This window comes from Anoplophora glabripennis, unplaced genomic scaffold (genome assembly GCF_000390285.2).
Source record: "Anoplophora glabripennis isolate ALB-LARVAE unplaced genomic scaffold, Agla_2.0 scaffold368, whole genome shotgun sequence".
Taxonomy (NCBI): Eukaryota; Metazoa; Arthropoda; class Insecta; order Coleoptera; family Cerambycidae; genus Anoplophora; species Anoplophora glabripennis.
The window spans coordinates 495,196-511,809 of NW_019416456.1; the positions used below are offsets into that span (position 1 = coordinate 495,196).

Sequence of the window (16,614 nt, forward strand, 5' to 3'; positions counted from 1 at the left end):
GTATATTAAAATTCATCCTCTGAATATTCTGATGAATTATCTTCGTCTCCTAGATTGATAACGATAGGTTCCACAGTAACGTCAATTAAATTATCGAGTTCCCACATTTTCTCCTCTTCTTTTTGTACATGATGTATACATCTTTGCCAGTTATCTGCAGTTACTCGTTCCAAGGAATTTTTTAACAAAATTTTCACGTCACTTAATTTAAACGTCGTATTATTTCGCGCTACATCTCCTTTTACCTGCGCCCAGACTAATTCGATTGGGTTAAGTTCACAGTGATAAGGTGGTAACCGTAGTACCGTTATTTGGCGATTTGTTGCCATTTCATCGATAACATATTTTTTCTGATCTTTATTAAGATTGACAAGTGTCAAAAGTTCCTTTTTCACCATATTTGTTTCAAAAGAAATGTTTTTTCCGGATAACCATTGAATTATATCGGCTTTCCTCCAAGCAGTCGTAGGCGTCCGCTCGGTCTGCCGTGAATGGTAACTGGCATTATCCATGACAATTACAGACCCCGGAGGAATAAGATCCAACATCTGTGTAAAATACTCTTCGAAAACATCTGCGTTCATGTCTTCGTGATAGTCACCTGTATTTTTAGATTCAAATAAAAGTAAACCGCCATCTACAAAACCACTGGCACTACCTATATGTGTCACTATTAATCTTCGCCCTTTACCTGAAGGTGCCTTGAACCCTGTTGAAAGTCCATCCAAAAATGCTTGTCGAAAACTTTTTACATTTTTATCTTGCCATACTTTTGTTACAGTATATCCCTCGTTGACCCAAGTTTCGTCTAGATAATAAATATTCCTCCCTTCGTCACGGAATTTTCTAATTGATCTTAAGTAGGATCTTCGCCAACAAATAATTTCATCTTTATCGATAAGAACTGACTTCCTGTTCTGCTTTTCCCAGCAAAAATTCAACTCTCGTAAGACGGCCCATAATTTGCTTCTACTGATTTTTGGCAAATCGTTGTCCTCTGAAAGTTCACTTAAAATTTTGTTTAGCGTTGGTATTTCTTTTTTAAAATAAAATGAGTGTACTTTTCTGCGAATGACATTTTTGAAGAAATCATCTATAACGACTTTTGACCTCCCTGTAGATGATTTTGGGGGATTTACAGTATCTTGTTCATTTTTTGTTTCCTTTAAAAGTCTGTAGATAGTCGATTTTCCAATCCCTGTCATTTTTGTTAGCATTAGTGTTACCCGATAATTACCTGAAACGAAATATTACCACGCCCATGGCCGGTTCTTATCTCGGGGTTTTATTACTCTCTTTCATTTCCAAACAGAGTATAGACCCCCATCTTTTTATTTTTTCGCCTTAATTACTTCTTTCTAGTTGTATTAAGGACCACAACGTTTCGTTTTTCACTTTCTGCTACACTAATCTCGAGTCCTGTGTACGACAAACATTTAATCCTTTTTAGTTCCGTCCCCGCCCGTCATGTAATTAAAAAATTATCATCGCCCCTCAGCAAAACAAAGCGGCAATGGCGAGCAACTTTTTCCCGCTAAGAAGTTAGCCGTGATGGAACTGACAGGCGACGATTTGAATAACAATAATACATAACGCTTTAACGTCGTACTCATTCATTTGAATAACAGTGCATTGTGTAAGCCCGTCCTGTCCGTGTCATTTCCATTTCTTTTGTTTTGCCCTCGCAGGATCTCGCAGGACTGCGCTGCCGAGTAAATTTGAATTTTAATTAAAAATGCTAACCTGTTGTTGATTCTTTTTCGTCAGCGTGTTGTTTTCGGGCAATCGCAGGCCGGAATAACGGCCCCTTTCATCGGTGCAATGATTTATTTATGTTTTCGGAAAGGATATGCCGCGGTCTGAATGGACTGTAAAGAGCATTTCGACTGTTTTCACTTACTAGTCAATTATTAAGGTCCCTAAAGCTATTCAAATAATCAACTGTACCCTGCGGAAACTACCCCTACTTTGCTTCGTTGCGTTATATCAAAAAATGTTCGTATATGTTCATTGAAAGTCTGTACTGTATCTGACGAGCCCCCTATTCATGTCAGATGATTACACCTTCCCTTCATTACAACTTAAACGAAACTTATCCTTCAATTTCGGGAAACTGCCGCACCGAAAATTAATTTTCTGACGGAATACACACGGAGGCCATTTATATGAAGGTAGCGGTTCCCCATTAACCAAGAAGTCTGGCGTCATCTTCTTAGAGTAATTGAAATATTTAGTTTCTGTTTCTCGAAATAAGATCAACAAGTCGCCGCAATTCGCTCAGAAATTCCTTTCCGCACCTTTATTAGCTCAAGCTGTAATTATTTAGGACCTCTGGGTGCCCCCGAGGACCTCGTAATTTTATCCTCGCCCCATTTTTAACTCGGGCTGAAGAAGGAAGTACAAGGTAAGCCACGAAAAGGTTTAAAACGTAGTTAAATTGATTTTTGAAGATGTAATGAGTGTTCCCTTTTTAAGCGTAACTACTCTAACAGTTTATAGAAGGTGTCGAATTTACTTGTTTTTACAGCAAGTAACAACAAAACCGAATTTGGTGTCTTGTGACGATATAATGTTCTTTGAAAACTATTAACTACAACTTTTTTAAACAGAATTTCTACGCCTATGAATTCTTTTGAAATTTCATGACATTTTTCAAATCGCTGATCAATTTTAGACGAAAAACTGTTCTTGTGAAATTGTTATTGTGAAACTATCTTAGTGCACAAAAATTTACACAAAATTTTAGTTGATTCAGATAGATCTAGCAAAGATGGACTTGTTTCGTGGTCAGTAGTTGTTAGTAACTCACAAATAAATAACTGTCAGTACAATTATCACATTGTAAGTAAAATGTATAGGCAGAGTAGGTCCTGTATCAAGACTCCAACTTACTCAAACTTAGAGTATGCAAATATGCTGTTTGTTAAGGAAAATAAATGACCTGGTGGTACCCGTTGAGTAGCCAAGGAAAGTTTTCATAAAATTTGGGTGAATTTTAGTATAATATGTGCAAAACTCGCACACCATCAGGTGAGGTTTTTTAATAATTAACAATAAAAGGACTAAAATAACCCAAAATATAACTTTTTGGCCTACCAGAAAAAAAAACGATAATTTTTATTATAATGTGAAAATAGCCAACTTGTAGGGAATAAAAAACCTTCAAAATGGCGGTTTTTAAAATCCGATGCGATAATTTGTTGCCCGGGAAATTGCAAAAAACTGTCAAAATTCGATTATTACTAAATAAACAATAAGTTTGGCAAAAGTCAACCTACGACTTTGATATTGCATAAATAGTTGGCTTTTATAGTCCTTAATATGTGATTAAAATTTCAGACCGATTCATCCAATAGTTTTTGCAAAATTCTAAATGTTTATCCCAAAGGCATTATTTTTGCAATAACTTGACATGCAAAATTACCAAGATATTTTAATTCTGCGAGTGTCATATGAAAGAGAAAGACTTCTTTTATTGGAAGAAATTATTTTTTTGCAAAAAAATTATTTTTTACCACTGCAAACACGTATCACAAAAACAATCTCATTTTTGTCTTATAAACAAATAAAGTAAATTTGTTGCTATTATATTTAGAGAGATTATTTTTCCATATTCGTAAAGCTGGTATTTTTACAAAAATTAAAAAAAAAGTTGCTCTAACTTAATTTGGGGCAAAGTTAGACACTTTTTTTTAAATCACAGCTACTTTGTTTATAACAATTAAGATTTCTAATAAGTGCCATTTCAAAGATAAAGAGCTAAAGTTTATATGTGAAATTTTTGAGAACGATAGCTTTGTAACAGCATCTCTGAGAATGCTCCAAATAATGACTTCGATACAAGATGACTGTTAAGTCAGTGGAGGGAAACCTACAAATCCACGAGCTCAAAATTTGAAATAGCAATTTCAAATTGTTGTTGCAAGTTATATCATTGGAACTTGTTGACCGATTTTGCGTACATCACAAATATGCATTTTGTTAATAAATAAAAATTTAAATTAATCTAGTAATTTGTTTAAACATTAACAAAAAATTTTTTTGCAAAATATCAACATCTTTTGTAATTTTTTGTAATGGAACATTATAGGAATGATTAAATATCATTTTTTAATAAATTAATATTGCAATTAACGTATTTTGTTTAAACTTTTACCAAAAAAAAAAATTCTAAAGTATCAACATATGTATTTATTTTGACGGAAAAAGTTATAGACATAGGTTCAATTTTTTTCTTATTAATAAATTAACATTTAAATAATTGAATAATTTGTTTAAACTGAAATTTTAATCTCATATTAAGGACTATAAAAGCCAACTATTTATGCAATATCAAAGTCGTAAGTTGATTTTTGCAAAACTTATTGTTTATTCAGTAATAATAGAATTTTGACAGTTTTTTGCAATTTCCCGAGCAATAAATTATCGTATCGGATTTTAAAAATAGCCATTTTAAAGATTATTTTATTCCGTACAAGTTGGTTACTTTCACATTATAATAAAAATTATCGTTTTTTCTGGTAGGCAAAAAAGTGATATTTTGGATTATTTTAGACCTTCTAAACCCTCTATGAGCAAGGCTTACAGGCCGTACCATATACAGAGAGTCCAACACTTAGAACCTGAAGATTATGCTAAGTCAGAGCTTGAAAACAAATGAAAATCGCAAAACATTTGAGTTTTTTATTATTTTGACCTGTAGAATCCATTCTGGAGTTTGGTGCGATTGCCCCAACTCCTGTATATCTCCTGTATATCATTTTTAATTTTAACTTTACTAATTAGATTTATTTTGCATGCCTAGATTTTTGATATCAAAGAGCACTGTTTAGTTTCATTTGACAGGATTTTTAGGAAAATCTTTTTTGAATCTATTTGAATCAGCTTAACAGCTTTGAAATAAAGTAAAAGCAGTTGGATGCACCATTCTACATTTCTGTTAGTTTTTTCGGTTCAAGTAATAAGGTCCCTCGATATTCCCATAATTATTTTTAAATTTCATGCACTAATTGGCACAGTTCTTCCATTTATCGCGCTAGATTCGAATTTCTCCGTGTCCGGAACAATGATAAGGCAATTAAAACAGTTGGGGCTCGTCCTTCCATAAATTTAAATTTGTTCGAGAAAATCTGGATGTAACTCGTAATAATTACTTCTGCAGAATCGTCGGAAGCGATTAATTAGTGAATCTAGTTAAACCATTTAAATCCTGGACCTATTAGATAGTCATTGAAAATCCGAGTTGCAATTAAATTTTCGTTAGGACTTTAATTTTGCCACATGGGCCGGAGTGTGATGATTCACAGTGTGGGTAGCCCGGCACCCTTGAAGGGATGTAGTTTATCCCAGAATTATTGTCAAATCAAGCATTAAATAAGGAAAGGTATTATTATTCAAATACTTTCTTTACATTTTGATTGGCATTGTTTCATGAAGTAGCTGGACATTTTCAAATGACAAAAAGAGATCTTTTTGTAGTAGCTGTTTTTTACTGATTAGTCTTTGTCAAAGGTGACAACAGAACAGCAAGGATACAGGATACGTTTTTGAATAATTGCATTATTTAACGATTTCTATACAGCGTGTAAGAAGTATTACTGCCATAACTGCAACATGATATAGAGTAATCATAAATGAACAACAAAAGTTGTATATTATAAGGGCGTAAGATTAACAATTTTCAAAATACAGCGAGTATTAATATTGGGGAGTTTCATCACAACGTGACAACAGCGCTACACAGCTGATGCACACCACGTGTGCACGCGGAAGACTTGTCCTACGGAAAAAATGTAAACAATTACACAGACCAACAAAATTTAACTTTTTTTTGGAAGCAGAAATTTGAATATATATTTCCGAAGGATTTAGGTGCGCTGAATCCGAATCTGGCAGCAGAACTGCCCTATCACGTCAGGTTTTTGAGATTTTTGAAACTGTTTTTCGTCATATTTGAGGTTATATAGTAATGTCATCTATATTTTTTTTTCAAAAAACTAATGCATTGAATCTAAAAGTACAAGGCTCCCTCCTTCGAATGCCGTTGAGTTTGCTCAAATATCTTTTTTTTTCGTCGAGATCACATGTTGAAATTTTTAAGTTTCTCAGTTTCTTAATATGCGAAAATCTACTTCTAGACATCAAGCAGTCGATTGCAATTCAGAAACTTCATATCCATACGGTTTGTGGGTTTGGAGTTGGTGGGCTTGGGGTTTGTAAGCTTGGAGTTTGTAGGTTCGGGTTTTGTGGGATTGGGGTTTGTGGGTTTAGGGATTGTGGGTTTGGGGTTTGTGGGTTTGTGGATTTGGAGTTTGTGAGTTTGAGTTCGTATGTATTGAAGGTTTCTGAGTATGAAGTTTCTGAACTGCAATCAACTGTTTGACGTCTAAGGGATCCTGAGTAGATTTTCGCATATTAAGAAACTGATAAACTTAAAAATTTCAACATATTATATCTCAACGAAAAAAAAAAGATATTTGAGCAAACTCAACGGCATTGTACTTTTAAATTGTATGTATTCTACCGTCTGTTAAAATTAAGGCAGTCAAAATTCTAACCCCTGTATATCAGATATATGAGCAGATTAGTTTTATATGTAAAACACAAACGATAATATTTTTTATTAAAACATTTTTTCATGTTCGTTGAAATTGAAAATACTGTTTAAAATTTCATAGAAATTTTCTGTAAAAACATTAACACTACTCAGCTCTAAAAATAAGAAATTACATTTTTTTTTTAACTTACACCGTGTGATATTTTTACAGTGGAACTACCGACGTCTATAAGACATCAGGTTAAGAATTAAGAATATACGAATACATAACGATGTTATATACTCGAGAAACAGACCCTGGTCTATTTTTAATGACAGAAAATGGGGTTGTATCCGGGGGTAGGTATAAAAAGCTTTCGGCTTAAGAATACGGAAGTACTTCCGATAAAAGTTGGGGGGTCTTAATCCCTAATCTGATCACCGAAGAGAGTATGAAAAACAAGAAAATAAAACTCGGTTAAGTTTTTCATTATATATAATGCCCTGACATTTTAGCCCACCTGCACGGAAAATATCGAAATTGCACAAAGAAATTTATCATTTCTGCGCTAGATTACATTTTATTAGCCTTATTTTATTAGACTTCAGTAAGAAAATTTATAATCCAGAAAGATATAGCCAGCATGTTCAACGGACTTTGTACATATTGACCTTACCGGCCTGCAGACTTACCTGAAATTAGTCAAATTGGACGTTGTGTGATTCAGCTGTAGCTTCAACGACCGCAGCTTGCAGTTCCTAGTCTCCCTGGCTATGTTTTCGGGAGTTTGAGTGCTTTGGTCTCTTCTACCTCCTGTTACTTGGTTGGCTCCGCTTCCCCCGTTGACGTACGGCAATTGGGTGTGGGAAGCGCTTATCCTCATACTACTAGTCGACCTAAAAACAGTAATTTTGGTAAATTCTAACGGAAAACCTTTTTACTCAGAAGACATAATTAAATATACCAATTATCGACTAAATGCTGACGTATGTACGTCGTAACGACGTCTTGGCGTGACAGAGCCTTATTTTTCCCGCGTATAAATATCTTTTCATAAAGCCACTCTACAAAAAGAAAACAGCGGAATCGCGATAAAATTATTTATGTTTAACTTGGGAAAGTACAACATAAACTCGAGCGGGGAAAAACTCGTACATTCGCCCGCTCTTGTACTTTTATTGTGTGGCCTGTCACCTATAAATCGGCGAATAAAGTTTTTCTCCACGTCTCCCACGAGTTCGGTAAATCACGCGGTTAAGATCCGGATCATATCTTTCGTTTAGGCACTTCAAACGTCAACCGGAAGGATTCAAAATCCATTCAAGGACTATTAACGTTATTAGAGCTGTATTTATGGGTCGGAAAGAATATTTTTATTCTGAGGGAAAGTGATTGTGCTGTCCTGGTGTGGTTAAGAATGGACCCAAAGCAGACAGGAGTTCTAACAGTAGGATTGAGGCCCAGATAGTAAAGAAGCTATAGAATGAAAACTTACAGTACTATGACCAGGAAATTTTCAATAAAAATGTGTCTCTGATGGAGAATTACCAGAGGAGAGGGTCTTAAACTAAAATGAAGTGTGTTTAAAACTTGTTTGGGACTGCCACAATTAATGAACTGGCTAGCAAAAATCAACACTGATTTGATGGCAATCGAATAAATGTACCACGTATTTCTTGTATTTGGCTTTTTCTTTCTGTGCAATTGCTAATATTTGTACTTTTAACATTGCGACTTTATATCCAATCTAACTTACACTCAACCATTCCATAATTACTCCTTTTCTCCATGCGGATGTTGCAATTTTACTATTCATCGACTATGGTGAGGCGCATGATCTATGACAATCACTGCACCAGGTTCGATGTTACGCAAAATAGATACAAAGCATTTTCAAATGTTCAAGGCAATACCGTTTTTGTCGTGACTTAAGGAGGTATATCGGGGTCCGAGGGAAGTGAGGAGCGCAAGGGGTGTCCTATGATTTTCTTATGAGACTAAAGCCCGCTGCCAATTTGAAAAAATTAAATTCTATTGAAATTATTTGCGATAAGCATTATCTATATAGCAAAGAAATCTACTCATATGCACATAGCGTACATACTGACTAATTAACAACATAAAAATATCATATTTAAGTGGTTTTAAATTATATTTAATGAACGCATAAAGACTATGTAGATGTGGCAACAGCGCTAATAATTGACTAGCAGTTGTACACACTGCGAACCTACAGACCTCGGACATCGGAGATATTGCGCGTCAAATTCGGGTAAAGATGTGTAATCATTCAAAAATGTATTGTGTGTAAACTATGTACGATATAATTATTATATATAGAAAATATATCGTATTATCCTCGCGAAGATTTGTGTCCTTTATTTAAAATCCGTAAATCATGTGAACTGGTAAAACAACAAGAATTATGTTAATTTAGTTCTAAAGAAATGAAGTGTCACTCGCGCCCATCTCTCGTCCAAGTCGAAGAAAATGTTGGATGCAATTTTAAAGGTTCTGTGATAGAAATTACATTATTATTCACTGTTCGTGTTTTTAATCTCTATTTTAGTAATGTTACAAAAGTTTTGCAACTATAACTAATTTTTTAGATATTATAAACTGTTAAAATACCATTTACTAATCGATATGCTAACCTTTCTCCACTTCCTACGGTCCTCCACATACTGGCGGATATGGCAGGTGTCCTCTCCTGCTTTTGAGCAAACCTCCCCCCTAACCTACGGAACTGGTCATTTTCCGGATGTTCAGCTGCGAATCTGGCCTTTTTCCTAAGCAACTGGACTGTGAGGGCATAGGTGACAACCATGATCACCATTGGCATGTAGAAGGCTATGAGGGAACCAAAAACGAAGAATGCCCTGTTGTTTATGACGCACGACCCCGGTTTGGGCATTATATTTTCGTGGTTTATTATACCTGCGGGAAAAAACTACATTAGGCAAGAAGAGGTGGTGGTTAAACTAATGGAGGATACCTAATACTGTGATTGAGCTGGATACTAGCATGGACAACAGCCAGACTAGGGCTATCCTGAGAACTACCGTTCTCGTGGTGGTGCTGTGCCTCGTCTTCAGCGGGTTCCTGATCCCCAGGTACCGACCCAAGCTGATGAAGCACATGTGCATTATAGAAGCTGAGCAAGCTAGAACGTCACACGTGACGTATACATTACACCAGATTACTCCAAAGGGCCAGTTTCCTGAAACAAGAGATACTTTTCAGTACATTATGTCTTGGAATAAAATATATACACGTAAGTTCAATGTTCAATGGAAGGAGCACAAATATTTACATGACAACTCAACCAATATCAAATTACAGATGCTGTTCTCCTAAGCTTTAAATCGTTATAGATATGTCAAGGTTGCCTTGGCAGAATTAATTACCTCGCTAGAGTATACCCATAACATTATCAATATTGTGCTAAAATATAGTTAGGGGCTACATAACTCATGCTCGTATGAACACGTTGGCTGTGGAACTTCATATGTCATAATAACCTGCACTGGAGACAACGCAAATGAAAATGTAACTTGACGCAATGAAGTTTAATTAAATCATAAACAAATGGATACCTAGCATTATCTGATGGTGATTTTAGGTGTGCTTCAGATTTTATATCACAAAAAGTAGAAGAGACGAAAATGAACTATCGTTTCTGGGTAGATCTTGAAAAGTAGTTGACTACTATAAAATGTACATGGAAAATACTTTATAAAAACTTAGTATATTGTGGTATGTGACAAATATTTAAAAAATTAATATAAGATGTAATATGTACATATTTTTATTACTTTTGTTGCTTCCAATTTTATAATATTAAATTGTACAATTAATTTATATCTATCAATAGAAAATACGTCTTATAACTGTGTAAGTATTTACAAGACTACGTAATATACAGGGTGATTCGCATAAGAACCGACACAGAGCAGGGCTTAAAAAATTATTATTTTCAAAAAACTTTGTCGTTTTCAACAAAAACACGAATAACTAATAAAACGTATTATAGCTGTCATTTAAAATCATCGAAAATTCAAAAGTTGTCTCAAACTTGACGATCAGAGAAAAGTTGGAATAAGAATAATTTTATAGAAAAACAAACAACTTAAACAATAGAAATAATTTGCACTATAGAAATTATTCAAAATGATCACCGTTTGCTCTCAGGCATAAATTTATTCTTCGACGAAAATTTAAGTCTACTCTATCCAATAATTGCTGATTGTTTCTAATGAATGTACATTTATCCGTAATGCGATTCCACAATTCTGCTCGAAAAGCAAATGGCGAGGAATACACAAATTCTTTTATCGTTCCCCAAAGGAAGAAGTCACATTTGTTGAGGTCTGGTGATCTTCCTCTTCCCATCCATTTATTTGGATATTGGTGATTTAAAAAGTCTCTAATAACATTACTAAAATTACTCCATCATCCATAAACCAATGTTCCAATCTGAGTTGTAGCGGCACNCAATTAATTTATATCTATCAACAGAAAATACGTCTTATAACTGTGTAAGTATTTACAAGACTACGTAATATACAGGGTGTTTCGCATAAGAACCGACACAGAGCAGGGCTTAAAAAATTATTATTTTCAAAAAACTTTGTCGTTTTCAACAAAAATACGAATAACTAATAAAACGTATTATAGCTGTCATTTAAAATCATCGAAAATTTAAAAGTTGACTCAAACTTGACGATCAGGAAAAAAAGTTGTAATAAGAATAATTTTATAGAAAAACAAACAACTTAAACAACAGAAATAATTTGCACTATAGAAATTGTTCAAAATGATCACCGTTTGCTCTCAGGCATAAATTTATTCCTCGACGAAAATTTAAGTCTACTCTATCCAATAATTGCTGATTGTATCTAATGAATGTACATTTATCCGTAATGCGATTCCACAATTATGCTCGAAAAGCAAATGGCGAGGAATACACAAATTCTTTAATCGTTCCCCAAAGGAAGAAGTCACATTTGTTGAGGTCTGGTGATCTTCCTCTTCCCATCCATTTATTTGGATATTGGTGATTTAAAAAGTCTCTAATAACATTACTAAAATTACTCCATCATCCATAAACCAATGTTCCAATCTGAGTTGTAGCGGCACCTCGTCAAGCAGATCCGTGAGAGTGCTTTGGAGAAATTCTAAATAAGTTTCGCCATTTAGTCGATTGTGTAAAATAACTGGAGCAATTAAATACCAATCAATAATACCGATCCAAAGATTTATTTTAAACTCGCGCTGGAAATGTCGAGAAGTTTACTGAATGAGGATTTATATCGGAATACTCATTATAGTTGTGTATATTTGTAATACCTTTGAGGGTGAAATAAGCATCACCAGTAAAGAGAATTTTCTTTTGAAAATTAATGCCTTGATTTAAAATAAACTGACAGAAATTCACTCTTTAATCATATCATTCGGTAACAATTCTTGCACTTTTTGGATATGATTGGGTGTAGTAGATTACTTTTGATTACTCGATGCACAGAAGTTTGCGATATATCAGTTTGTCGAGATAGATTTCTAGTATTAATATGTGGGTCATCTTCAATTGTATTCAAACTAAGTTCTTCGTCTTGTGCCCTGATTGCAATAGCACGTTCTCGAGTGCTACTGAAAAACTTGCCTGTTTCTCGAGCCCTTCTCTCAACATTGGAAAAAGTTTTTCTATGGGAGATTACACGATTTTGGAATCTTTGCCGATATTCTTCAACACTTCTATAGTTTCCTTCACAGAAACCTAATACTAATTACATATCAACCTGTTCGCTGAATGAAAATTTTTTGACCATTTTCAAAACACTGAGAAAATAATTACTAAAATTAAATGATTTTTTCCTGAATTATTTTAAATAATAGCTACAATACGTATAATTGATTTTGTTGAAAACGACGTTTTTTGAAAACTATCAAGAGGAAGAAATGTTTTAGAATCAACTTCCTCATAATAAATCACCACATTTTGGGAAACACTCAGTGTACACGTTTTGTTTAAAATTTTTACCAGTACTTTCAAAAAACATTAATTTTGACAGTGGAATTAAATTTCATTTTAATATGATTACTAATTAATTGTTTAATGCTTGCTTTATTTAAATTATAATTAATTCAATTCACTAGATACTAAAACAGTTTAGTCACTAGTGATTGATATTTGATTTTAGTCACTAAAAAACCTGTGAAACCCTTAAAAGACTGCAATTCTCGGACAAAACTATTTTAAAAAGGTAGTGTTTACAAGCTATATTGGAAACTGATAAAAAAAAGTAAAACTAAACTAATGCAAAAAATTAAAGGATCAAAAGAATTTTCGAAATGTTTCCGTGATTTTTGACAGACTATATTTAGGTGAAAAATGGTCGTATCGAGAATTAAAAAAAGCATTTTGAAGGTCTATGATTCTAGTTTTTAGATCTTTCTGTCGAAATTTTTTAGAAGTCCATAGACTTGCAAATATTTTTTTCAGCAAAGCCATTGCGTGGACCAGATGCTTGTTTATTCAGCTTCAATTCCTTTTTTTTTAAAATCCAAAACAACAATGGTTTGAAGGTTTCCCAAAATCCCAAAAAAAAAAACAATTAAAATGAAGAAAAAAAAATGTTTGAAGTTTTTTTTCGTGTTTTTTTTTTTGGAAAACCTTCCGGACAGTGAAGAAAACAAAATGCAATTGCTTCCAGCACGATTCGGCTTTTTCGTCTTATGCTTCTGTTCATCAACTCAATAATTAAATTAAAATTAAAGTCGATGACCCAAATCTGATTTCGACCTCGATTCATACCGTTTTTAGAGACAAATTTCTAATTAATTTTTGTCCAGTCTGTAATCGCTGAAAAACAGTTTTTTTCAAATCTACCCTTTTTCTTCCCTGAAAAAAAAAAATATCAATTTAAACGTTATCTGCGGTAAAAATGTGAGAAAATCTCAAAAAAACATGATTATGAAGTGTTTAAGATCAAAAACGCGACCCTTTAATTTTTTCAAAAGTTTGACTGTTTAAAGCATAGAAACGATTCGCTAGATCGAGATGAAACTTCACAGGGTTCTCCTGGGTATATCGAACTGTAAAAGTCATGCTTAAAATTAGTCACTTCGTGAATATTTCTAATTTAGCCGTCAATTCTCTAAAAAAACATAAATTACCCTTTTTTCCCGGAAATCCGGGAAAAAAAGAAAAAAAAAAAATCCGAAAAGTTGCGGCAGCATATTATAGGAGATTTATTTCAGTTTTCAATTCCCTTCAATTCTCTGTACAACCATTTGTCGCCAAGATATCGATGATTGAAGACAAAAGGATCCTTTTCCATTAAAAGTCCGATATTTCGATGAAAAAGGGAACTATCGAACTTTAAAAAAAAAGGAAATTGAAGCTGAATAAACAAGCTATAGTCTGTTTGGAAATGAAAGAGAGTAATAAAACCCCGAGATAAGAACCGGCCATGGGCGTGGTAATATTTCGTTTCAGGTAATTATCGGGTAACACTAATGCTAACAAAAATTACAGGGATTGGAAAATCGACTATCTACAGACTTTTAAAGGAAACAAAAAATGAACAAGATACTGTAAATCCCCCAAAATCATCTACAGGGAGGTCAAAAGTCGTTATAGATGATTTCTTCAAAAATGTCATTCGCAGAAAAGTACACTCATTTTATTTTAAAAAAGAAATACCAACGCTAAACAAAATTTTAAGTGAACTTTCAGAGGACAACGATTTGCCAAAAATCAGTAGAAGCAAATTATGGGCCGTCTTACGAGAGTTGAATTTTTGCTGGGAAAAGCAGAACAGGAAGTCAGTTCTTATCGATAAAGATGAAATTATTTGTTGGCGAAGATCCTACTTAAGATCAATTAGAAAATTCCGTGACGAAGGGAGGAATATTTATTATCTAGACGAAACTTGGGTCAACGAGGGATATACTGTAACAAAAGTATGGCAAGATAAAAATGTAAAAAGTTTTCGACAAGCATTTTTGGATGGACTTTCAACAGGGTTCAAGGCACCTTCAGGTAAAGGGCGAAGATTAATAGTGACACATATAGGTAGTGCCAGTGGTTTTGTAGATGGCGGTTTACTTTTATTTGAATCTAAAAATACAGGTGACTATCACGAAGACATGAACGCAGATGTTTTCGAAGAGTATTTTACACAGATGTTGGATCTTATTCCTCCGGGGTCTGTAATTGTCATGGATAATGCCAGTTACCATTCACGGCAGACCGAGCGGACGCCTACGACTGCTTGGAGGAAAGCCGATATAATTCAATGGTTATCCGGAAAAAACATTTCTTTTGAAACAAATATGGTGAAAAAGGAACTTTTGACACTTGTCAATCTTAATAAAGATCAGAAAAAATATGTTATCGATGAAATGGCAACAAATCGCCAAATAACGGTACTACGGTTACCACCTTATCACTGTGAACTTAACCCAATCGAATTAGTCTGGGCGCAGGTAAAAGGAGATGTAGCGCGAAATAATACGACGTTTAAATTAAGTGACGTGAAAATTTTGTTAAAAAATTCCTTGGAACGAGTAACTGCAGATAACTGGCAAAGATGTATACATCATGTACAAAAAGAAGAGGAGAAAATGTGGGAACTCGATAATTTAATTGACGTTACTGTGGAACCTATCGTTATCAATCTAGGAGACGAAGATAATTCATCAGAATATTCAGAGGATGAATTTTAATATACCTACTTTTTTATTTTCTTTATTGTACATTTATACAACACTACATTTACTCACCATAATTTGAATTTTCAAAATACATATATTTTTGTGTGGAATAAAAGTCTATTCATTAAATTTAAATAAATATTTTGATAATAATATTGAATAATTTTATTTGAATTACTAAAAACCCTCTTAACCCGGTTATGATGCTTAAAGTAGCCTCATGTTTTGAAATGCTGTTTTTATATTGTTTACTTATAAGAGAAATGGACCGAGAAATTGAAGCGGCATAGACAAAGACGGATTGTCGGGGATTAAATTTTAGCTACCTGCTACAATTTAGTACAGTCCGATCGCACAAAGTTTTTTTAAAAGTACACCTCATCCTATACCGATAATACATAATATAAAAATATTGAATATAAGCACCAGTACTACATTTATTTACGATTTGCATACATAATAAGCTTTTATAACTCTCTTTCATTTCTAAACAGACTATATTTGGTCCATGTTAAGCTAAAAAAAAAATTTCCAAAAAAAAAATTTGTTAAATTTTTTTGTCGCGCTATTGCTTACAGTTGCATGATAACCGTAGCTCCTAAAAAATGTCTACCGAAAGATCTAAAAACGAGAATCCTAGAGCTTCAAAATGCTTTTTTTAAATTCCCTATACGACCATTTTTTACCTAAATACAGTCTGTCAAAAATCACGGAAAAATTTCGGGCAATTCATTTGACCCTTTAATTTTTTTGTATTAGTTTATTAGATTTTACGATTTTAATAATATTTTTTATTGGAGTTCTGCGCATCTTTTAACAAAATTGCAAAATTGAACATACATACCTACATTGCAAAATTAAAGCGAAAGTAAAATACAGTATTTCAGTCACAAAAATTTTTAATCGATAGCGTTGTAGTAATTAATACGTAGTTGCCTTGCTGCTAATTTGAGTGGGTTCAAATCCTTCACAGTTGGCCTTGAACTACCGATCACCCTGTGCAGGGAGACGGCCAAATCTGTCACAGCCCGATCTGGGTTAATCTCCCGCATCATTAACCCCGATCAATCGATGCGTGCCGATGTTTAAACAAAAGCGAAGCGGCCGCGTTCCGAAACAAAACACAAACACAACCGTCAGGAGAGCACTCGCCCCATCTCTCGAACCCCGCCGAAGCAGGCGTCGCCAACAAAGCCCCGCGCGCCGTACAATGGGGCCCGTTCGAAAGGCAGGTACTGTTAATTAAGGCCCTCCGGCCGTCGCCCGAATCTAAAACGATAATGATTTCATTAGGGGAACAATGCGGGCGGCTATTAAGCAAACGTGGATGGATGTAGCCGAAAAACAAAGGCGCGAAAAA

General features: G+C 34.1%; 1 protein-coding gene across 1 annotated transcript in view; it reads right to left on the minus strand.

Annotated features, from left to right (window-relative positions):
- Positions 1-16,306, minus strand: part of LOC108908459 (5-hydroxytryptamine receptor 2C-like) — a 49,580-nt gene extending 33,274 nt beyond the window's left edge. Inside the window, exons 1-4 of the mRNA XM_018712499.1 lie at positions 16,183-16,306; positions 9,532-9,756; positions 9,191-9,473; positions 7,229-7,432 (exon numbers count right to left, since the gene is read on the minus strand). Coding sequence (XP_018568015.1) covers positions 7,229-7,432; positions 9,191-9,473; positions 9,532-9,756; positions 16,183-16,306 — 836 coding nt within the window. The remainder of the gene's footprint in view (positions 1-7,228; positions 7,433-9,190; positions 9,474-9,531; positions 9,757-16,182) is intronic.
- Positions 16,307-16,614: the final 308 nt, after the last annotated feature.